The sequence below is a fragment of the Balaenoptera acutorostrata genome, chromosome 1 (genome assembly GCF_949987535.1).
Source record: "Balaenoptera acutorostrata chromosome 1, mBalAcu1.1, whole genome shotgun sequence".
In the NCBI taxonomy this organism is placed as follows: Eukaryota; Metazoa; Chordata; class Mammalia; order Artiodactyla; family Balaenopteridae; genus Balaenoptera; species Balaenoptera acutorostrata.
Genome location: NC_080064.1, coordinates 1,037,501 through 1,062,175, shown reverse-complemented (window position 1 = coordinate 1,062,175; position 24,675 = coordinate 1,037,501). Strand labels below are relative to the sequence as shown.

Here is a 24,675-nt window from a genome sequence, read left to right as displayed (position 1 = left end):
TCTGTTTGTTATCATGAGAGGAGGAGTATTGTAAAACTTTCTATTTCTCCTTCAATTCCATCAGTTTTTGCTTCATATATTTTGATAGTCTTCCATTGGGTGTGTAACTGACTGTACTTGTTATATATTCTTGCTGTATTGAGTTTTTTATTAATATATAACCATTGATCTTTTTATTATCTCCATAATTTTGCCTTTTCCCGAAAGTCATAGAATTGGGATCATACAGTTTGGAGCCTTTTTATTTTTTTTATTTTATTTTATTTTTTTTAATTTAATTAATTAATTTATTTATTTTTGGCTGTGTTGGGTCTTCGTTTCTGTGCGAGGGCTTTCTCTAGTTGCGGCAAGCGGGGGCCACTCTTCATCGCGGTGCGCGGGCCTCTCACTATCGCGGCCTCTCCCGTTGCGGGGCACAGGCTCCAGACGCGCAGGCTCAGTAGTTGTGGCTCACGGGCCTAGTAGCTCCGCGGCATGTGGGATCTTCCCAGACCAGGGCTCGAACCCGTGTCCCCTGCATTGGCAGGCGGATTCTCAACCACTGCGCCACCGGGGAAGCCCTGGAGCCTTTTTAGATCGGCTTCTTTCACTTAGTTTAAGGTTTCTCCATGTCTGTTTATGGCTTGATAGCTCATTTCTTTTTAGCTGGCTTGACTTTTTTTTTTAATAAATTTATTTATTTAGGTGTTTATTTTTGGCTGCGTTGGGTCTTCATTGCTGCACGCAGGCTTTCTCTAGTTGTGGTGAGCAGGGGCTACTCTTCTTTGCGGTGCGTGGGCCTCTCATTGCGGTGGCTTCTCTTGTTGCAGAGCACAGGCCCTAGGCGCATGGGCTTCAGTAGTTGTGGCTTGTGGGCTCTAGAGCGCAGGCTCAGTAGTTGTGGCGCGCGGGCTTAGTTGCTCCGCAGATGCGGGATCTTCCCGGACCAGGGCTTGAACCCATGTCCCCTGCATTGGCAGACAGATTCTTAACCACTGCGCCACCAGGGAAGTCCCTGACTTTTTAAAACTTGGACTCAGCTGCTCCCAAACGGTCACGGTTAGTACACAGGTCTACGATTTCTGGGATGTGGATTGTGTCCTGGGTTGTGCAGAGGCCCTGCCTCCCCCCATGAGCCAGAGGCAGGCCTCACCTCTGAGCATGAAGACAGGGCCAGAGCTCCTGTGTCCCCTCAGGGGTGCAGGGTGACAGGTGGGAGAGGAGACCTTGCTGTGAGCCTGGTGTGGTCACCCTGGCTCACTCGGGGCCTTTTGGCAGCTGTCCCTCGACAAGGAGCTCATCGACTTCGGCAGCTATGTGGTGGGTGAGACTGCATCCCGGACCGTCACGCTGACCAACCTCGGGGGCTTGGGCACCAGGTTCAGGTTTCTCCTGGCATCAGAGTGCTGTGAGACGGACACGTCCCCATCGGCCCTCAACACAGTGAGTGTGCTGCTGCTTCTGGCCGACGCCGTGACTGCTCAGCCGAGGGCAGCACGTGGCGTCTCCTGCCCCGAGACACAGTCCCACCAGTGTACAGGGGGCCACGTCGATGTGGGCGGGAGAAGGCCCAGCAGCGGGACGGCCTCTGGTCAGTCTAGGTGGAAGAGATCTGTCTCCGTAAGGAGTGCACCTAGGGCAGCAGGATGCTGTCCCGTCACACGTGTTGGCAAGGTGGTGGCCAAGTGCTCCAGGCCCTAAAGTCCCAGCCTGTGGGGACGGGCGGTCCAGCCCAGACACCCCAGGCTGAAAAGCACACAGCAAACCCTGCCCCACCCCTGCACCTTTCCCAAAGGTGCGAGGGGGGCCCTGGTCCTCTCACGGGAAGGCTGTGCACGTGTGCTGCTGAGGAAGCGGAAACAGGTGGGACCCCATCAGTGGAGACAACTTCCAGCACAGCTAGTGGACCCTGGGGGGGATTATTTGGGGGTGAGGACAAGCGCCTGGGCCCTCAGGGCTCCCTGCGGGCACCAGCCCTCTCCTGGTGGGTGTCTGTCCGGCTGGACGGCAGCTCCAGCCAGGCAGTGCCCCGTGTGTCCCCCCATGGCCCCTGAGTTGCACGCGGCAGGCACTCGGTCGGTCTGTTGTGAACCCAGGGGAGAGGACTGGGGGTCAGTGACCTCTGGGAAAGGAGCAGAGGTGGGGGTGGGCCGCTCTCAGCCTGCAGGGATCTGAGCTGAAGCCAGGAGAGCTCGGGGCTAGAGCCTGGGGGGCCCAAGCCCACGTGGGGGAAGAGCAGGCGTCCTGGAGGAATTGGCTGTGTGCCCACATGCAGCAGGCTCTGGGACAGGGCCGAGGAGGAGCCCGCCCGGGCTAGAGGGGGCCTGAGCCCCGGACGAGCCCCGCACGGGTCGCCAGAGAGCTGTTGAGGGGTGGTGTGGGAGCCCGCGGCCCCCAGCCCGGATCACGGCCTGGCTGTCAACGTGGCCCTCCCCAGATGGCGGGTCTGGACGGTTGATGGGAAAGGCAAGTGGAAAGTGCCAGTAAAGGTGTCACATTCTCTTTTCCAGAGCAGTAGCTTTACATATGAAGACAAAGGTTTTTACGATAAAATCGCCACCAGTTTTTCTGAGCAGCTGATGGAGGGCAATGAGTCCTCGCCCACAGACGTGCCGAGCCAGAAGGAGTCCGGAAAGCTGGACGTGAAGGAACAGGAGGAGGGGCGCCCCGTAGGTGAGCCGGGCCCGCGGCCTGCGCTCAGCACGCGGCTCTGGGGCACCTTGGCGGCAGGGCCCCGGGTCCCAGCTGTTTGAGGGGCAGAGGCCCTGGCAGGCCGGGTCGGAGGGCCCCAGAGGCACAGATTCCGGAGCCACTCCGAGCACGGTTGCGTCGGCGAAGCCCGGTTGGGCCAGTGTGGTGCCAGGGGGCCGGGCGGCGCAGAATTTTTCCAGGGCTCCAGTTTTAAGTAAGTAAGAGAATATTCATACGTATTTGTATATTCAACTACATACTGGTTATGGAGTGGATTAAGGTTTGCATCCATGTTTAAGCTAACAGAAGACTTAAAGGAAATCCCCAGCTTTGGACCACCAGGCTGGCCACAGGGGGAATTTGCCCTCCTCCCGGCCCTTGATGGTCCTTGTTGGGACATCTGAGGAGCGCTGCCTGATGGAGGGAGGGAGGGAGGGGATGGGGAGGAGGTCTGGGGGCTCTGCTGATGGGGTCGCTGAAGGCCCCAGGCTGGCTGGGGCCGCCCTGAACTCCGTCCGGAAGTCAAGTGCGTATAACACGTGAGGACAGTTTAAAGACGAGCCAGAGTGTAGGCAGCCCGAGCCCAGGCGGAGCTTGAGGAGGACGGGGTTCCGTGCGCCGCCCTCGCCGGACACACCGCCTCCCCCCGGGACATCCCTCTGGCGTTGTCTTCAGCATTTCCTTGCCTCCCTTTACTTTTTCCATCCACGTTCACGGTCAGAAACGGCTGGATTTCTCCTGCGTCGGAGCCGCGGCGAGTGCATCCTGAGTTGTTTGGCTGCTGAGCTGTGTGGGGCGTCCACGTGGACTGGACAGGGGTCCTCCGCTGCGTGGCGGCTCCTCTCACGAACATACCTCGGTCACAGGCCACTCCCACCGGCTCACATCAGGGGGATTTCACGGCGTGGGCCGTGCGCGCAGGGGCTCAGGCGGCGTCTCCATGTGTGTGAGTCTCCCTGGGGCGTGTCTTTGCCGCATCACGGGGGACGCGCAGCTTCACTGTTATTACTACGTCTGTTCTTGTCCCACGTGGCTGCAGCTGGGACTGCGCTACCCAATGCAGCTGCCACTAGTCACATCTGGCTATTCAGATTTAAATTAACCAAAATTAAGTAATAGGAGAATTTCGTTCCTCCTTCCCAAGAGCCACATTTCAAGAGCTCACAGCCACCCGCGGCCCGTGGCTGGGTCCCACTGGGCAGCTCCCTGGGGCCGGTCTGGAGGCCTGGGAAGGGAGGCTCCCGTTTGTACTCCTCACACCACCAGCGAGGTTGCCTGTCTTTCCAGGTGCCTGTTTACCATTTGTATTTTCTTTTGTATGAAATACCTGCTAAAGCTTTTCACCCACTTCTCGATGGGGTTGTTTGTCTTATGTATTCATAGGAGTTCTTTCCAGATCCTGTATACTTAGCCTTTGTCAGTTAGGAGGCTGCAAATATTGCCTCCAAGTCGAAGTCGTGGCCTGTCCTTTTACTCCCTTTATGATCTCTTTTTTTAAATCAGAGTTCTCAATTTTATTTTATTTTATTTTTTATTTATTTATTTTTTTGGCCATGCCACGTGGCATGTGGGATCTTAGTTCCCCAACCAGGGATCAAACCATCACCCCTTGCACTGGAAGTGCAGAGTGTTAACCAATGGACCGCCAGGAAAGTCCCAAAGTTCTATTTATTTATTCATTTGTCTGCGCCGGGTCTTAGTTGCGGCACACGGGATCTTCACTGCGGCATGAGGGATCTTTAGTTGCGTCATGCGAACTCTCAGTTGTGGCATGCGTGCAGGATCTAGTTCCCTGACCAAGGATCGAACCCAGGCCCCCTGCATTGGGAGCAAAGAGTCTTAACCACTGGACCACTGGGGAAGTCCCAGAAGTCCCAAAGTTCTTAATTTTAATGTTTGCAAATCTACCCATCATTTCTTTTGTGGTGTGTGTTTTATGACTTTATAGCAACTTTTCCCCTATCCCAAGGCCATAAGGACATAAGACATGGCTCTTACGTTTGGGTCTGTGGTCCAGCTAATTTCTGTGTGTGATGTGAGGTAGATACCAAGGCTCTTCTTTTTCCCACGTGTATGTCCCATTGTTCCTGCAGCGCGGGTTGAAAATACTTTCCTTTCCCTGATGGATTGATTTGTTATCTTTGTTGCAAATGTATTGAAAGTGTGGGTATATTTCTGGACTCTGTATGCTGATCGGTTGACCCATTTACCTCTCCTGACCCAGCACCGTCCATCTGGATTAGAGTAGCTTTAGGGTTAGCCTTGAGGCCGCGTAGTGTTAAGTCACCCAACTTTGCTCTTTTTTTTGGCAAGGTATTTGCTTTGGATATTTTAGGTACTTGCATTTCCATATGCTTTTTTTTTAATGTATATATTTGTTTATCTTATTTTTTATTTATTTTTGGCTGCGTTGGGTCTTTGTTGCTGCATGTGGGCTTTCTCTAGTTGCGTCGAGCGGGGGCTACTCTTTGTTGCAGTGCACGGGCTTCTCATTGCAGTGGCTTCTCTTGTTGCAGAGCACGGCTCTAGGCACGTGGGCTTCAGTAGTTGTGGCACTCGGGCTCAGTAGTTGTGGCTTGCAGGCTTAGTTGCTCCGCGGCATGTGGGATCTTCCCAGACCAGGGCTTGAACCCGTGTCCCCTGCATTGGCAGGTGGATTCTTAACCACTGCGCCACCAGGGAAGCCCCTGGGGGACTGTTGATAAATGCTGGTGAGAACATGGGATGCAGGGGTGCATGGGACCCCTGCCTCGGTATTTTTCTAATACTCCAGGAAAGCATCTTTCAAAAGACCATGTTTGTAATCTCACACGTGGCTTCAAGACCTACTTTAAATCTACACTAATCAAGACAGTGTGGTCCAGATAAGGACACATGGATCAGCGGATCAGAACAGAGGTTACAAAACGTGGAGAGAGGAGAGACGCTGGTGTGCACACAGGTGGTCCTGTTCCCAGGGGGACAGAGGGTGAGTGGGTGGGGCTCCCTCCTCACCTCCTCTGTCTCCTGTGCTGGCTCAGGGGGTCAGCTGGCCTTGACCCCCAGCACCACACGTCGGGAGGGGCCGCCTTCCGAGTGGAGTTTGGGCCACCACCCACGGGAGGTTCGTGGGGGTCCTCACATCAGCTGTGCAGCTCCCAGCGTGGGCTCCTGAGACCTGCTGACCCAGAACCTTCCCCACGGCTGCAGCATGGGGCACGGCAGGAGTGGTCAGAGCAAAGGGTCTGCCTCAGAGGGCTGCACACGTGGCGGACAAGCACATCACGAGTATGAACTACCACAGAGCAGAGCAGCAAGGAAGCAGCAGCATGGGCCCCTTGCCCTTTAAAGGTGGCGAGGGGGTCACCTTGATAATTGAAAACCATCAGCCAGGGCTTCCCTGGTGGTGCAGTGGTTAAGAATCCACCTGCCAATGCAGGGGACACGGGTTCGAGCCCTGGTCCGGGAAAGATCCTACATGCCGCGGAGCAACTAAGCCTGTGGGCCACAACTACTGAGCCTGCGTGCCACAACTACTGAAGCCTGCATGCCTAGAGCCCGTTCTCGGCAACAAGAGAAGCCACCGCAATGAGAAGCCTGTGCACCACAACGAAGAGTAGCTCCCGCTCGCCATAACTAGAGAAAGCCCGCATGCAGCAACAAAGACCCTGCACAGCCAAAAATAAATAAATTTATTTAAGGAAAAAAAGAAAAGAAAACTATCAGCCAGTCCCATGTGGGTCTGCAGCCTGGACCTGTGACCCCCTCCTGTCTCCAGCCGAGACTTTAGGGTAAAGTGGTCCCAGGTTGGAAGAGCTTCGGGGCCCAGCCACACAAAGGCCAGCCCAGCCCTCTCCAGAAAAGTGCAGCTTCAGCTCAGAACTCAAGGAACTCCACAGATAAAGTGCCAGGAAGCACGTGCTCACAGTCAAAAACTGTTCTGCGTCTTCATTACGATACTAGCAGATGGATCCAGCAGGATGTGAGAAAGGATAATACATCATAAGCAAGTGGGGTCTGTCCTCCAAACACAAGGCTGGTTCAACATTCAAAAATCATCCAGTATTATTCACCATATCAACAGAAGAAAGAAGAAAAAACATTATGATTGTCTTAACAGATGCAGAAAAAGCTTTTGACAAAATTCCACATCCATTTGTGATGGAAGATCTCAGTGAACTAGGAGTAAAAGAAAATTTCCTCAACCTGATGATGGGCACCTTTGAAAAATAAGAAACAAAAACTAACCCTAACAGTTAACATCCTACTTGATGAAAGATTGGCTGCTTTTCCTGAAGGTTGGGAGTACAGCAATGTTCATTCACTCATAGCTATTCAGTGCAATAAGGCAGGAAAAGGAAATAAAAGAAATAAAGTTGGAAAAGAAAAAAATAAAATCAGCTTTATTCACAGACAACATGACTGTCTATCTAGAATATCTCAAAGAATCCCCCAAAAGTTACAGAACTAGTGCATTTAGCAAGGTCACAGGATACAATATACAAAAATCAAGCATATTTCTAGATAGAAATTAACAATTGGAAATTAAATTTTTGTAAGTATCATTTATAATAGCACCAAAAACATGAACTACTAAGTTATAAAGCTAAGAAAAAACGTTCAGGGTCTGTATGCTGAAAACTACAAAACTCTGATGAAAGAAATCAAAGGCCTCAATAAATGGGGAGATCCATGGAGCTTGTGGATAGAAAGACTCAATATTGTTAAGAGGTCAGTTCTCCCAAAACTGACTGTAGATGAATGCAATTCTAATCAAAATCTAGCAGGGCTTTTTATGGGAATTGACAAGCTGATTCTAAAATTTATATGGAGGGACTTCCCTGGTGGTCCAGTGGGTAAGACTCCGAGCTCCCAATGCAGGGGACCTGGGTTCGATCCCTGATCGGGGAACTAGATCCCGCATGCATGCCACAGCCAAAGATCCTGTGTGCTGCAACTAAGACCCAGTGCAGCCAAAATAAATAATAAATAAAAATTTGTTAATAAATAAAATTTATATAGAAATCTAAAGGACCTAAAATAACTAAACCAATTTTGAAAAAGAACAAAGTTAGAAGACTCAGACTACCTGATTTCAACACTTCCTCTAAAGCTGGAGTAACACATAGCGTGATATTGGCAGAGGGAGAGACACACGGATTCAATGGGACAGGATAAAGGGTCCAAAAATAGACCCACACAAATATGCAAAGGTAATTCCTTGGAGAAAGAAAGTCTTGTCCTCAAATGAGACCTTAACAATTAGATAAACATATGCCCCCAAATTAACCTCCATCCATTCCTCTCACTGTAAACAAAAACTACTCAAAATCATAGATCTAAATGTAAAACCTAAAACTATAAAACTTCTAAAAGAAACATAGGAAAAAATCTGTGTAACCTTGGTTTGGGCAAAGATTTCTTAGATATGACATCAAAAGCATGATCCATTCTTTAAACTTATAAACTGTACTTCTAAAAAAACCACAAAACCTCTGGACTTCATCAAAACTAAAACTATCTGCTCTTCTAAACAGACTGTTAAGAGAATGAAAGATAAGCTACTGACTGGCAGAAAATATTAGCAAATCATGGACCTGATAAAGAACAGATCCAAAATGTATAAAGAACTTTGAAACCTCAATTAGAAAACAAATAACCCAGTTTTCAAATGGGCAAATGACCTGAACAGACACTTGACCAAAGAAGATGTGTGGATGGCAAGTAAGCACATGAAAAGACACTTGACAACAGTAGACAGAAGGAAAAACAAATTAAAACCGCAATGGGCTGTCACTACACGCCTGTTAGAAGGGCGAGATTAAACCCCAACACCCGACAGAAGCAAGTGCTGGTGAGGCGCTGCCGTGACTCTCGTCCGTTGCTACTGGGAGTGCACAGTGGTGCAGCCACTGTGCGGAACAGTTCAGCAATTTCTTATAAAGTCAAACAAACACCATACAACCCAGAAACACTACTCCTAGGTACTTACCCAAAGAAATGAAAACTAACTTCAAACAGAAACCTGCACGTGAATGCATGTAGAGAGTTTCTCTGTGATTGCCAGCGTCTGCTGAGTGGTGAGTGGATAAACAACCTGGCACCTCTCTGCTCTGGAGTGCTACTCAGCAATGAAAAGGAATGAACTGGGGACCCACACACAACATGGATGCACCTCACGACATCACACTAATGAAAAACGTCAGATGCAGAAAACTGCAAACCATGTGATTCCATTTATGTGTCATTCTGGAAAAGGCAAAACTGTAGGGACAGGAAACAGATCGGTGGTTTCCAGGAGCAGGGGAGGGATTGACTACTAAGGGACACAGGGAGAATTCGGGTGGGGAGGTGATGGAAATATTCTGTATCTTGATTGTGGTGGGGGATACACCCTGTATGCATTTGTCAAAACTTGCAGAAGTTTACACTAAAAAAAGAAATGGGAGAGAAATCCCTCAGCACAAACAAACGATAGAGAGCATTACGATCTTGCATGCTTCAGATATTATATTATCAGACATTGAAAATAAAATAAGCACACTTAATACATTGAAAAAATCACAAAGGAATAAGATCAAGTAGAATTGAAAATGAGGGACTTCCCTTGTGGTGCAGTGGTTAAGAATCCACCTGCCAATTCAGGGGACATGGGTTCGAGACCTGGTCCGGGAAGATCCCACATGCCGCGGAGCAACTAAGCCCGTGCGCTCTAGAGCCCGTGCTCTGCAACAAGAGAAGCCACCACAATGAGAAGCCTGCGCACCGCAACGAAGAGTAGCCCCGCTCGCCACAACTAAAGAAAGCCCGCACGCAGCAACAAAGACCCAACACAGCCAAAAATAAATAAATTTATTTTTTTTAAACAATAAAGAAAATGAACCAAATAAAACTTCTAGCATAAGAATATGATCACTGAAAACAAACAAAACCCCAATCACTGGGTTAAACTGTGGATTAGACACTGCTGAAGAGACAATTAGGGAACTAGAAGATACAGATGGAAACATGAAAGAAGCAGTACAACACGTGTACTGTTGAGGATGAGTCAGGAACGATTTGTCCACTGGAATCAGGAAAAGACAGTATTTAAAGAGCTACTAGCTGAGAATGTTCTAAAATGTCGAAATGCCTCTAACTCCAGGAAGTGAGTAAATATCCACTCTGTGACTGACAGAACAGAATGGACGCATGGAGCAGATACACTGCACACATAATTAATGAAAGTCTTCCTAATCATTAACAGCCTGATTCTAGAATTAGTGGAAGCTCACCGTATTCCCAGGAAACTGACCTACACGATTCCACCCTGGGTCACTGAGTGACCCCAACCAGCATCCATGCAAGATGAAGCAGCTGACCCCAGGGTCTGGCCTGGACTCGGGGCATAGGGAAGGGCCCCGTGGGCCCAGGTCTGGACTCTCACTGAGGTAACTCCTGAAGCAGACAAGGACATAAACATTGGGGTGATGGGAACCAACTGGCCCACTCTCCCCCACCCAACTTGGTGACAGTCGTAGCTGCTGGCTGCGTGAGAAGTCTGTCAAATTGGAGGAGCCAGAACTGGGGGCCTCTGCCTTTACAACCCCAGGCCCCAGAAATGGTGCATACTGCCCTGTGGTAGCCTGGGGCAGGCCGCAGCTGTGCACCTGGGCTCTCCACGGGGCCAGCCTGGCAGCCCAGCTGGGGAAGGACTCAGAAGGGATGCTGACCTTCGCCTCTCCTATCAAACTGGGTCTGTTCACGTGCAAAGTCAACAGGAAGACCTTCTCGGATGAGAGGAAGCGGGGTCTGCCCTTCCTCATGGATGGCCTGCCATTCTTGGGGTGCCCCCCCAAATCCCGAGGGGTGGGGCGGGATCCATGGCCCACCAGTGGGGAAGGGATGTTCAAAACTTGCAGGCAATGTGCACACAGACAAGGCTAAATAAGTGTGAAAATTAGGCTGCGAACATTTTATTATCACCTGAAAGTGGATATTGTGTTGCATTTCCAGGACTCAGCAGCCCCTCCGGCTCCGGTGGGTCCCTGGGAAATGGCTGACCCCCTCCCCACACCCCACCCTGGCCCAGCCCTGACACAGCACCCTGCTGTTTCCTCATCTTAATACAAACCCCCTTGAGCCCACTTTCCACTCCTCCTGCTTCGAAGTGAAGCCCCAGATGGTCCACTTCTCGGCCGTCCCCTCTCCGATGCGCTGCTCTCAGGCCGCTGCACCCGCCGGGCCGCCCTGGGGCCAGCGTCCTTCACCCACCCCCTTCCCTGCGCTGGGGCTTTGGGCAACTAGGGACCCTCTCCCCGCCCAGCCTCCTGCTCCAGAGGCCGCGGTGCCCACTGTCCAGATCCACCTGAGAAGCCCCAGGCCTGGGGGTCCCCGAGTTCCCGAGGTCCCTGACCAGGAGGTGGCCACGGGGCAGGGGTCTGCGGGGCCACATGCACGCGAGCCTGGGCCACAGTGATGGCCTCCTGTGGCCCCTAGCCCTGCGGAAGGGTCGGGTAGCAGGAGATGGCCTTGTCAGGACGAGCTGTCTGCGCAGGAGGGCTGGGGTGGCCCCCACGAGCCCCAGAACAGCGCCTGGTCTGGCAGAGGGAGGGGGCCGGATGGTGCCCTAGCGTCCCGGGAGGACAGGTGGGGGGTGGCCACGTCTCAGGCGGGTGTGGCAGAGCTGCCCAGCCATGCCCGGCCAGCCTCACACCTGGACCCTTGTCTTCCAGAATCAGAGGGAGTGGCCTTGACCACCATCGTGACTGTACCTCCCAACGAGGGACAGACGGAGTTCTCACTGGGAGAGGTCAGGCCCACCTTCTTCCGGCCCCCAGGGTGGTCCGTCCAACTGACCAGAGCCGGACTAGACTAGTCTGGCCGCTGGACTCGCCTCCGCTGGGCAGTTAGCTGTCTCAGCCGGTGTCCGGCTGCCCTGTCTCAGGCTGGGGCCGGGCAGGCCCAGAGCCGCAGAGGCAGGGCCCTGGGTGCCCCTAGTCCAGCTCAGAGGAGACACCGACGCAGGGCCTCCCCAGCCAGAGCGTGGGGGCTGTGCGTGTGTGTGCAAGGACCGGGTCATCAGGAGAGCGAGTGCACACACGGGGGCTGCCACCACTCGCCCCCGCAGTGACCCGGCCGTGGTGAGGCCACGGGAGATGCCGTGACGGGAACGTGAAGGCTGAGCGGCCCTGCCCACCTCTCTTGCCGTGCAGATAACAGAGGGGGAGATTGGCCCCTTCAGCTCCATCAAAGTGCCCGTCATCTTCACCCCGATCGTCCCTGGAGCGGTCTCTACCAGGTTCAAGGTCGTGTTTAAGAATCAGCAGTGCCCGACCGTGAGTACCCTGCTGCTCCCTGGGCACGGGGTCCCCGCCCTCCACGTCCCCTCCACCACGACCACGTGAGGCTGCTGCCCGCACTGCCCACGCTTGCGTGGCTAGTCAGTGGCACACGTGGCTGGCAACACAGCCAACACACGCACACCTGTGAACACACATGCACACACACACACACCTTGCACTTAATCACTAGGGATGTCTTTCTTAATTTCCCAGTAAAAATTTGTCATCATTACTTTTTAGATTTATTTATTTATAAGTTTATTAAATTGAATTATGCTCAGGCAATATAATCTGCAAAGTCTTTTTTTTTAATTTGTTAAAGTTTTCTTTGTGACCAAAGGCAAGATTGATTTTATAAATATGATATGTGCATATGAAGAAAGTGTATCTAATGGCTGTAAACAGATTTATTAGCTGGATTATTCACATTATTCATGCCCCTCCGTGGGTTTTTTTTTTTTCAAGTCATTTGCCAATTTTTCTATTGTGTTTTCTTTCTTACTGGGACTCTGAGTTTGTGGAGGTATTTTTTTTTAGTTACAGGTGTACAGCATAGTGATTCAAAAATTCTATAGGTTATATTCCATTTAAAGCCATTATAGGGAATTCCCCGGTGGTCCAGTGGTTACGACTCGGCACTTTCACTGCTGTGAGCCCGGGTTCAATCCCTGGTCGGGGAACTAAGATCCCCCAAGCCGTGCAGTGCAGCCAAAAAAAAAAAAAGTTATAAAATATCAGTTATAGCCCCTGTGCTGTCCTGTATATCCTTGCAGCTTATCTATTTTTTAAAATATTTATTTATTTATTTATTTGGCTGCACTGGGTCTTAGTTGTGGCACATGGGATCCTTGTTTCTGTGTGCGGGATCTTCCTTGTGGCATGCGGGATCTAGTTCTCTGACCAGGGATCGAATCTGGGCCCCCTGCATTGGGAGTGCAGAGTCTTAGCCACTGGACCCAGGGAAGTCCCTGTAGCTTATCTATTTTATACATAGTAGTTTGTGTCCCTTAATCCTCTACCCCTATCTTGCCCCTTCCCTGACCCTTCTCCCCACTGGTACCCACTAATTTGTTCTCTATATCTGTGTGTCTGTTTCTGTTTTGTTATATTCATTCAGTTGTTTTATTTTCTAGATTCCACATATAAGTGATAACATACAATGTTTGTCTTTCTCTGTCTGACTTACTTCACTAAGCATGATACCCTCTAGGTCCATCCATGTTGCTGCAAACATCAGGATTTCATTCTTTTCATGGCTGAGTAGTATTCTGTTGTATATATGCACCACGTCTTCTTTATCCATTCCTCTGTTGATGGACACTTAGGTTGCTTCCATATCTTAGCTATTGTAAATAATGCTGCCATGAACATTGGGGTGCATGTATCTTTTCAAATTAGTGTTTTTGTTTCTTGCAGATGTATACCCAAGAGTGGAATTGCTGGGTCATATGGTAGTTCTATTTTTAGTTTTTTGAGGAATTTCCATGCTGTTTTCCACAGTGGTTGCACCAGTTTACATTCCCACCAACAGTGCATGAGGGCTCCCTTTTCTCCACATCCTCTCCAATACTTGTTATTTGTAGACTTTTTGATGAAAGCCATTCTGACAGGTGTGAGGTGATATCTCATTGTGGCTTTGATTTGGATTTCCCTGATGGTTGTCAATGCTGAGAATCTTTTTATGTGCCTGTTGACCATGTGCATGTCCTCTTTGGAAACATGTCTATTCAGGTCTTCTACTCATTTTTTTTTAACTTGTTTATTTTTTATTTTTTATTTTTTTGGCCATGCCACACAGCATGCGGGATCTTAGTTCCCTGACCAGGGATCAAACCCGGGCCCCCTGCAGTGGAAGCGTGGATTCCTAACTACTGGACCACCAGGGAATTCCCTTCTGCTCATTTTTAAATTAGATTGTTTTTTGATATTGGGTTGTATGAGCTGTTATATATATTTTGGATATTAATCCCTTATCATTCATATCATTCGCAAATACTTTCTCCCATTCAGTAGGTTGTCTTTTCAATTTTGTCAGTGGTTTCTTTCGCTGCACAAAAGCTTTTATGTTTAATTAGGTCCCATTTGTTTATTTTTGCTTTTGTTTCCTTTGCCTTGGGAGACAGATCCAAAAAAATACTGCTACAATTTATGTCAAAGAGTGTTCTGCCTACATTTTCTTCTAAAAGTTTTATAGCTTCTGGTCTTACATTTAGGTCTTTAATACATTTTGAGTGTATTTTTGTGTATGGTGTTAGAGAATGTTCTAATTTCATTCTTTTACATGTAACTGTCTGGTTTTCCCAGCACCACTTGTTGAAGAGACTGTCTTTTCTCCATTGTATGTTCTTTCCTCCTTTGTCATAGATTAGGTGACCATAAGCGCATGGGTTTATTTCTGGGCTCTCTTTCCTGTTTCATTGATCTATGTGTCTGTTTTTGTGCCAGTACCATGCAGTTTTTTTTTTGTGACTTTTTTTTTTTTTTTAATGAGGATCTTGAATCAGATGCGTATGTTTGATTGATTGATTGATTGATTGATTTTGGCTGTGTTGGGTCTTCGTTTCTGTGCGAGGGCTTTCTCCAGTTGTGGCAAGCGGGGGCCACTCTTCATCGCGATGCGCGGGCCTCTCTCGTTGCGGAGCACAGGCTCCAGACGCGCAGGCTCAGCAGTTGTGGCTCACAGGCCCAGCCGCTCTGCGGCATGTGGGATCTTCCCAGGCCAGGGCTCGAACCCGTGTCCCCTGCATTAGCAGGCAGATTCTCAACCACTGCGCCACCAGGGAAGCCCCCATGCAGTTTTGATGCTTGTAGCTTTGCAGTATAGTCTGGAGTCAGGGAGGGTGATTCCCCCAGCTCTGTTCTTCTTTGTCAAGATGCTTTGGCTTCCCTCCATGTTCCTTCCACACGTCCATCTTCCCTTATGACCCGATCTTTGAGAAGTTCTGCTTACACTTTTTTTTTAACATCTTTATTGGAGTATAACTGCTTTACAATGGTGTGTTAGTTTCTGCTTTATAACAAAGTGAATCAGCTATACGTACACATATATCCCCGTATCTCCTCCCTATTGCGTCTCCCTCCCACCCTCCCTATCCCACCCCTCTAGGTGGTCACAAAGCACCGAGCTGATCTCCCTGTGCTATGCAGCTGCTTCCCACTAGCTATCTATTTTACATTTGGTAGTGTATATATGTCCATGCCACTCTCTCACTTCGTCCCAGCTTACCCTTCCCCCTCCCCATGTCCTCAAGTCCATTCTCTAAGTCTGCATCTTTATTCCTGTCCTGCCCCTAGGTTCTTCAGATCCATTTTTTTTTCTTTTTTTTTTTTAAGATTCCATAAATATGTGTTAGCATATTGTATTTGTTCTTCTCTTTCTGACTTACTTCACTCTGTATGACCGTCTCTAGGTCCATCCACCTCACTACAAATAACTCAGTTGTGTTCCTTTTTATGGCTAAGTAATATTCCATTGTATACATGTGCCACATCTTCTTTATCCATTCATCTGTTGATGGACACTTAGGTTGCTTCCATGTCCTGGCTATTGTAAATAGAGCTGCAGTGAACATTTTGGTACATGACTCTTTTTGAATTATGGTTTTATCGGGGTATATGCCCAGTAGTGGGATTGCTGGGTCGTATGGTAGTTCTATTTTTATTTTTTTAAGGAACCTCCATACTGTTCTCCATAGTGGCTGTATCAATTTACATTCCCACCAACAGTGCAAGAGGTCTCCTTACACTTCTAACAGAGGGCTCTGTTCAGCTGCTTTATTGTTTCATGCATGAGGGTTTATAGTTGTTTTCTTATCGTGAATCGTGCCTTTCACCAGAACCAAACATCCCCCTTCATCCTGCTGCTCATGGCACCTCTACATCCAGCTGATCCCACAGTAACGACAGGGCCACTCCTGCTTTCCTCTGCTTCACCTTCACCTCATATCCCTTTGTCCTCCCCGCCCCCCGATATTTATCCTTTTTTAATGACTTCGTGTGTCTTTTAAGGGGCCAGGTTTTGTCTGTGGACCCAGACTAATGTTGTCTGCCTTTAGGGGGAGAATCCAGTGCATTTGCAGCATAATATTGGCACACTTTGTTTTACTACTTCCATTAGCTTTGTCTACTATTCATTTTATCATATTGTTTCCTCACTTTCAGTTTTCTTGTTTTCATTGGTTTGATCAAGTTGCTACTTATTCCTTTTTTCCCTGTTATTTGGAAATCCTACTTTCCATTCAATGAACAGTCCCCTCCCCTTTCCCAGCCCTTAAATCCCACATGACTTTCTATTTCTTTTTTTTTTTTAATAAATTTATTTATTTTATTTATTTATTTTTGGCTGCATTGGGTCTTTGTTGCTGTGTGTGGGCTTTCTCTAGTTGCAGCGAGCGGAGACTACTCTTCGTTGTGGTGCGCGGGCTTCGCATTGCATTGGCTTCTCTTGTTGCAGAGCACAGGCTCTAGGCATGCAGGCTTCAGCAGTTGTGGCACACAGGCTCAGTAGCTGTGGCTCGCAGGCTCTAGAGCTCAGGCTCAGTAGTTGTGGCACACGGGCTTAGTTGATCCGTGGCATGTGGGATCTTCCCAGACCAGGGCTCGAACCCATGTCCCCTGCAGGCAGGCGAATTCTTAACCCCTGTGCCACCAGGGAAGCCCTGACTTTCTATTTCTTAAGTGCAAGAGGACAGTCCTCCAAGACGGACGGTACCCCAGCAGTTCACTCCACCAACACTTCCTTATGACCAAAATAAAACGTGATTTTGGGTCCCTTTTATTTACCCTCTTTCTTGGCCCTCAATGTCTCAGTTTCACTCAACTGTCATTAGAATTATTAGAATCTCCTCCGACTCTGCTCCCACTGCTTCAGGAGTTCTGACCCAACGCTGTGGTCCACGATTCCAGGCAGGTGGCCATCTCTGTCCAGGTGTGACCATTTGATGATTCTGTGCTCACCACACTCTCCTCTCCTCTCGCCATCAGGAGTCTCTGCTCTGGTGTGTTTCCCATATAGGAATGAGTCTGTCAGGGGCCAGGGATTTGAGACACAATATTCATTTATTTGTAACAGAAACCCCAAGGAATAGGCCATACCCTACAATACCCCACAATGTACCATAATACTCACACTGTTCCCACATGTCCACAGTACCCAGGGAGTCCCACAGTTCCCCGCGGTACCCCCATAGGTCCCCACAGAGCCCTTGCTGTGGTGTCAGGAAGGAACAAGGACCAGACCTGGGTAACTGAGCACTTGGAGAGGATGGCCTGGCCGGGGCTGTGACCTCGGGTCAAGGACCTGCCAGCCCACGGGGGCCCTGCCAGGCGAGCCGGGACAGTGAACACCCTGACCACTCTCCTACCCCACCTCCTCCCCCGGGGGTGGTGCACATGCAGCCCCTGGGGCGGCTCTCGGCCTCCGGGGGTGAACGGGGGTCTGGGTTCCCATCCTGCCTGCCTGTTTTCCTGAGATGGGTCCCTCGTGACAGGTTCTGGGTTCTGCTGGCCTGCAGACCCTTCCCCTCAGGGGTGTGAGGACGCTGCCCACTGTCTCCGCGTGGGGATGGCCCCAGCGCAGGCTGGCCCTTCCTTTCCGTGTCTCTGCCTTTCTTACCCTCCCTGGCTGGCTCCTCCGTAGACGGGGGCTTCCTGTGCCGACCACCCCGTCTGCTTCACGGACGCCTGTCCCCCAGCCTCGTATGTCACGTGTCACCGCATGTGTCCGCCTGCTCGCCTGGTGCTGATTCCGGTGCCGGCGGGACCAGCCTCTTTCTGACCTGCCTGGCCGTGCGGTCAGGACGCTGCCCCGGGCCTCAGTGCCTCTCGGCAGCAGCCCCCCGCCCCCCTCGGTGGATCACCGTTCACCTGCTGTCACCACTGCCTTTGAGTGATGTGGCCGTGCTTCTCCTCAAATCCCCTCCTGACTCTCCCAGCTGCTCCGTTTCTCTGGACATGCTTTCTTTTTATTCTGTCCATCCTGTCTCTGGCCCTGGAAATGGGTTGTATGTTTCAGTGACCCTGTGGCCTCGGATCCAGCGCTGGTGTGTTCTAAGGTCACGGTCCTGCAGGTGGTAGGAAGGGAAACCCTCCACCCAGTTGTGTGGGCTGGTGGTCACTGTTCCTGCCTGAGGGGGGCTGCTGTGCACAGGCTGTCTCTGCAGGACACCCACAAATCCCAAGCTCCCAAGACCGAGAAGCTTGGTCTGACTGCAGGAAGCCGACGCCAGGGTCCGAGGTGGGGAGAAGCGTCTGTCTCCTGGGCCCTTCGAGAACCCTGAGCTTCCATTTGTTTCAGCTGCGTGTACTGCCTGTGTGATGCATGAGTCTGCAATAAAACGGCTGTTGTTCTTTTTCGATAAATTTATTTATTTATTTGTTTTTTTATTTTTGGCCGTATTGGGTCTTCGTTGCTGCGCGCGGGCTTCCTCTAGTTGTGGAGAGCGGGGGCTACTCTTCATTGCGGTGCACAGGCTTCTCATTGCGGTGGCTTCTCTTGTTGCAGAGCACGGGGCTCTAGGTGCGCGGGGTTCAGTAGTTGTGGCACGAGAGCTTCAGTAGTTGTGGCTCGCAGACCCTAGAGCACAGGCTCAGTAGTTGTGGCTCACGGGCCCAGTTGCTCTGCGGCACGTGGGATCTTCCCGGACCAGGGCTCGAACCTGTGTCCCCTGCATTGGCAGGCGGATTCTTAACCACTGCACCACCAGGCAAGCCCGGGTTTTTTTAAACAGCTGAAAATGTTGATATTTATGAAGCTGCGTGGTGGGCACATGACGATCCATCGTACCATTCTATCTTTTTATGTTTAAAAATTTTGAAAATAAAAAGGATTGTTTAAATTATATGATGTAAAAAGTGCCATAGATCTCCAAAACATGCCCAGTTTAATTATTAACCTTCCAGTTTTTGTAAGAGTCACAAAACACCGCTGCTGAGCTCTGCGTTAGCGCTCACGGGCACGCCTGCTCTGCTGATGGAAATACGCGTTGTCGGATTTTCATGTTCAAATTCAGGTATATTTCAAAGTCGTCGGCGTTGCTATCGACGTGCCAGTCTGGGTGCCAGAGCCCAACGTAGACCTGAAGATCTGCATGTACGACCGGCTGTATCAGGACTCCATCCTCGTCCACACACGGTGAGCCCTCGGCAGGGGTGAGGTCACGGACCTCAGGGCGGGGGTCACCTGCGGTTACCCCGAGGGCCCACTGGAATCCCAGGGCCGTCACAGGAGGGAGGCTAGAGGACCAGAGTCAGACAGAGGTTGGCAGATGCTAGGCTGCTGGCCTTGAAGATGGGAGAGGGGCCACGAGCCGAGGGACACGGTGCCTCCAGAAGCTGGAAAAGCCAGGAAACGATGCCCCACGGAGCCTCCCAGGGGACCAGCCCTGCCTGCAGCTGGGCTTCCACCCCGGGAGACTGTGTCCGGTTCTGACCTCCAGAACCACGAGAATAAGTCAGTGTTGTCACCCCTGTGTCTCTGGGGAGCTCGCCCCCCCCACATGGCCAGGCCAGGCCCTTCTCAGACACAGACAGGGAAGGAGGTGTGTCCTCTGAAGAAAAGTGGACGGAGCCCCGAGACAAGAAGCATGTTTCATTCGCAGTGTTTTGCAAGGGCGTCCGGACACCACAGTTGTCAGTTCTTTTTTACGCTCCTTTTAATTTTTAGTGCAGTTCAATTACATGGAGAAAAGCAGGCAAATCCTACAGTTAGAGCTTAATGGATTTTCATTAACCAAACACACCTGCGTACCTGGCAGGCTGCTGCCACCCGGGGCCCTGCTTCCAGCCTGGAGGGGGGGCGACGGGCGGCCTGGGTGGAAACAGACTGGCACGTGCGCCAGCCGCTGGGTCCCTGGGCCTCAGCACTGCAAACGTCAGGGGCCTGTTCTCCCCAGGGAGCTGGGAACTCGGGACAGGACTCAGGTGGGTTTGGTCAGGAAACGAGGTTTTGCAGGGCTCTGGTCGGTTTACCTCGGGACTCAGAGTGTGTCCACTCCTGGGGCAGGGTGGAGACAGGGAGCAGGGGGGGTTGTGCTTTCTCAGCCCCTCCCCAAGGCACAGGCTCGACATCATACATTTGTGGACTGATTTTATTATATTTTCTTAAAGATTTTTTTTAATGTGGACCATTTTTAAAGTCTTTATTGAATTTGTTACAATATTGCTTCTGTTTAACGTTTTGGCTTTTTGGCCGTGAGGCACGTGGGATCCTAGCTCCCCGACCAGGGATCACACCCACACCCCCCGCAGTGGAAGGCGACGTCTTAACCACTGGACCGCCAGGGAGGTCCCTGTTGAGCGATTTTAGAATTCAGCATTCCTCACTTGTTTAATTTACCGGGTTTATGGACGCAGGTGTAGCAAAGGAGCTCGTTCGCAATGACCCTGGTCACATTAACAGCTGCTTGAGGAGGAGCCCAGCCAGCGGGGAACCCGGGCGGGGCTGCTGCCTGCTGAGGGCGGGAGGGCCAGTCTGGGCACATTCCGTGGCAGGGGACGCCCAGCGCTGGGTGACACTGGGGCCAGAGGTCACTGAGGGGAGGGGCTTGGTGACACTGGGGTCAGAGGTCAAAGGTGCCCCCTTTTACTCCTCCTCGGCCAGGACCACCCAGGAGCCCGTGGATCTCCCAGGGGTCCCTGTCGGGCTGTGGGCTCTCCTTGCAGAGGGGCTCAGCCCTCAGGGTGAGGCCCCAGCAGCCACGAGGCAGGCCACGATCATCCCAGGTGGTTAAGGAGGCGCCGGAAGGCCTGGGAGGCTCTGGACCACGGCCCAGGGTTCCCGGGCAGCCCAGGAAGGGGCTCCCCCACAGGCCTGGCGCAGCTTGCCCACCACCTTTCTTCCTGGAGACTGGCAGGCGGGAGGGGAGGGGAGCGCGCCGAGGGGGGCTGTGGCCCGGGGTGGCCAGGGTGCGGCGCCCCCGTGGCTGGTTGGGGGTACATCTGGCTTCTCTGGCTGGCCCTGAGCTGAAAACAGGGACAAAAATCGGGGAAACTGCGGTCACTGGCCAAGGCCTGGCCGTCTGGGGACCTCCCGAGCGTCCTGCAGGGATCGTGCTGGCACGTGCCCACGCCTGGGCGGGGAGGACAAAACTCCGGGAGGGCCGGCGCCCACCCCCCAGGCCCCTGCACCCAGCACCTGCCCGGCGAGGGTCTTCCCAGAAAACACTAGGTTTCTGAGAACAGACTGGGTGCCTTTCAGTTGCGACGTTTTTATTTGTAAGGATTCCTCAGCAGATGTCACTTCAGGAAAACCTGCCCTTGGCGAGCAGGGCTCTGAAGACTCTCCGACAGTAGGGGGTGGGGGGCATCTGGGAGGGTGTGCCCTGGGCCCTGCAGGGTGGGTACAGGCCGACCCGCAGGGACCAAACGCGGCGTCGCCGGCCCGGCCCTCGGGCGCTGCAGGTCGAAGGCCGCTCTGCGCCTGAACTTCGAGGTGTGCAAGGAGCTGCAGGGCCACCTAGAGCTCCTGCCCAAGACCGGCTACATCCAGGCCCTGTCGTCCTACTCGGTGCAGCTCAAGTTCCTGCCCAGGTGCGTGGCGCGGGGGGTCCCTCCGCCCAGTCGGGGGGATTCTAGGTGAGAGCAGGAAGCTGGCTCGACGCCCACGTCGTGGCTCCTGTGTTTCTTACCTTTTATGTAATTTCTGGCTCTCGTCTGACTTCAAAGCCCCCTCATAGTTCAGCATTTCGTCGTTTCGCAAATATAAAGAAGAAAAGAACATTCAAGTGCCTCCTGTCTCTTTCAGACGCTCCCTCCCGGAAGATGCCGGGAAGTATTTTGACAAGGAAAGCAGAGTCCTGGAGGCCCCGATGACTATCCGGGTGGCTGACCAGGTCTGTGTGGGGCACTTCTGGGAGCGCGGGCGCCCTTGGGGAGCAGAGGGCACAGGGGAGACGGAGGGAGGGTGTCTGTGGATCGGAGAGAGGCCCCGAGTGCTGTCCGGGGCCGGCAGGGCTGTCCCCAGGGCCCCCAAACACACACTCAGATCCAGGTGCCCAGGAGTGTGCACGTCCTCCGTACACATGCCACACGTGAGCACACGATGCACCGCACACGTAGACGCACAGGTGCACACGTGTGTGCACACGCGCACTCCTGCACCCGCCCCCCCGTGCTGCCCGTCCCAAGCCAGGGGCCAGCAGGGAAGGGGGTGTGTCCCTGCAAGCTGCACCGTCGGGCATCAGCTCACAGCCAGGATGGTGCTGTTCTCATTTTTGGAAACACTTGCATAAACTGACCTCAGCGACCGGATGCGCTTGCCCTCCGCACTTCAGATCAAACCCGTGGGGTTTACTGTCCACGCCATAGTCACCACCTCGGACCTGGAGCTCAGCCCCTCGAGGGTGGACTTCGGCTACTGCACCGTCTACGAGGCCATCAGGACCCAAGTCAGCCTCTGCAACCATTCCCTCCTGCCCCAGGAGTTTGGGTTCGTCGGGCTCCCCAAGGTGCCTCGTGTGGTCAGAGCGGGAGGTTTGGGGCCTGGGCTGCTGCCCAGGGTCCAGGCGCCTGAGCCACTCCCGGACTCCACGCTCACCTCCAGGCACCTTGGCCGGGGCCTCTCTCTGGCCGTCCCTCTCCTCATCCCCGCTGCCCCATCCCCACCTCACCCTGCCTCTCTTGCCCTCTGTCCGCCCGCTGCACCCTCAGGATCCAGAGTCCTCTCCCCGCCCTTCCTTCCGGGACTCTTGCCTGCCTCGCCCTGCAGGGCGGCCAAGACGAGGCCCAGGCCTGGCTGTCCTCACTCCTCCGGGGCCACGCCACCGAGGACCCCGCTGCCCACTCACATATATGCGGACACAGTCACACACACAGACACACTCACACACATATGTGTACATATGCATGCAGACACATACACACACACTCATATCCACATGTGCTCGCATGCATGCAGATGCACACTCACACATATACACACTCACATACACACAAGTGCTCACGTGCATGCAGACACACACACACAGACATGCACGCACACCACCCTCTCACACACACTCATCTGCACACATGATCACATACACAGGGGCTCACGCCCACGTAACACACTTACATACCTGTAGCCACACACACATTCACACTGGCTCACACACTGCCACACCCCGGCCACACGCACGTCCACGCCGGCTCCCTGTGGCCCTGCCCAGCAGGTCACTGGGTTTTCGCTGTGGCATCCATGGTCTTCTGTCTGCCAGTTTGTGGACATCCAGCCCAGTGACGGGTTCGGGACCATCCTGCCGCTGGAAACTCTGCAACTCGATGTAATCTTTCAGCCCACCAAGGCCAAGGAGTACAACTTCGAGCTCGTCTGCAAGTCAGAGATTAACCGGTGAGCTTGGCAGGAGGGGGCGCATGGAGGGCCCTGGCAGCCAGCCTGGGAGGAGCCGCCCCTGGCCGTCCAGGCTGACCACAGGGCTGGGCAACAGTGCCGGCCTCAGGAAGCTTAGACCCAGGTCCGTACGCCTGGGATCCAGGCTGCCTTGCAGGCGTGTGTGCCGTGCACGTGTGTGAGTGCACCGGTGGGCGTGTGTGAGCGTGCAGCGCATCCCCTGGGCGCGAGCCCCACTTGCCCTCACGCGCCGTGTGATGGGCCAGCCTCTGGGCCTCCCTGGCCTCCGTGTCTACCCTGAGGACTGGGGCTGAGAAGGTGCTGGGGAGAGAAATGGGCTGGACGTGGAGGGGCACAAGGGCTGGCTCTTGCTGCTACTTGGGATCATCAGCCTCTGGTGGGGAATGTGCTGGGCGTCCCGCCCCCGTGGAGCCAGCCCCGCTGCCCCTCTCCTTCCCTTCCTCTCCAGTCCCCACCCACATTCCAGCCGAGCTGCTGCTTGGTCCTGGCCGGGGGCCTGGGCAGCCCTGGGTGGGGGCCTGGGCAGCCCTGGGTAGGGTCGGGCTGGCGCCCTCCTCCAGCCGGGCATGTGGCACGGCGGGACAGGCGAGCCCAGGCTGTGACGCACCTGAGGGAAAGCAGGAAGGGGTTCACGGCGCTGATCTTTGGGAGCAAAGTGCAGAGTTAGAACCCGTGGAGGAAGGCGAGCCCAGGCTGTGACGCACCTGAGGGAAAGCAGGAAGGGGTTCACGGCGCTGATCTTTGGGAGCAAAGTGCAGAGTTAGAACCCGTGGAGGAAACCCAGGCACCAGACTCCGCCACCCTGCTGCGTCCCACTGCCCGCCCCTCCCCTCGGACTTAGTGACCCGCCCGTGGGCTGGGACCCTTCTGGGCTTGTTCACAACTCTCTCAGCCTCTGGAAAACAAGCCCCAGGAAAAGAGGGGATTGTGAGATAACCTCAGTACTCAGGACGGGCTCTGACCTATGGTAGAAGCTCCATAGATGTTTGCTGATTGAATGCGCCTTTAGTGTTTCATCAAGAACTATCTACGTATAAATTGAAACTGCCAAAAACTCAGCCAGGAGCCGTCTTGGGGAGGCTAGAAAAGCTCGAACTTTGAGGCCTCAGGAATTAAAGCAGTGCGTGCGGAGCCCAGAGGAGATAGATAGATAAATAAATATTTAGGCAAAAGAATTTTTTTAAACATGACAGAAAAGGAAACAAAAATGGGCAATAAATAAATATATATATATATATATATATATTTTTTTTTTTTCCCCCCCCTAGGAAGAGATGGCTTTATTTTTCTGCCAGGCAGAAGGGAAGACACAGCAGGCTAGCGCCTCAAGAACAGTGCCCCCACTCCTTCACAAAA

At 52.5% G+C, this 24,675-nt stretch overlaps 1 protein-coding gene across 1 annotated transcript in view; it reads left to right on the top strand.

Moving 5' to 3' along the window:
• The window catches only part of CFAP74 (cilia and flagella associated protein 74), an 88,080-nt gene that overhangs the window by 52,200 nt on the left and 11,205 nt on the right, over positions 1 to 24,675 (top strand). Inside the window, exons 18-26 of the mRNA XM_057558042.1 lie at positions 1,258 to 1,422; positions 2,490 to 2,652; positions 11,370 to 11,440; positions 11,844 to 11,966; positions 18,983 to 19,104; positions 21,372 to 21,500; positions 21,715 to 21,802; positions 22,244 to 22,417; positions 23,165 to 23,298. Of these exons, the coding sequence (XP_057414025.1) occupies positions 1,258 to 1,422; positions 2,490 to 2,652; positions 11,370 to 11,440; positions 11,844 to 11,966; positions 18,983 to 19,104; positions 21,372 to 21,500; positions 21,715 to 21,802; positions 22,244 to 22,417; positions 23,165 to 23,298 (1,169 nt within the window). The remainder of the gene's footprint in view (positions 1 to 1,257; positions 1,423 to 2,489; positions 2,653 to 11,369; positions 11,441 to 11,843; positions 11,967 to 18,982; positions 19,105 to 21,371; positions 21,501 to 21,714; positions 21,803 to 22,243; positions 22,418 to 23,164; positions 23,299 to 24,675) is intronic.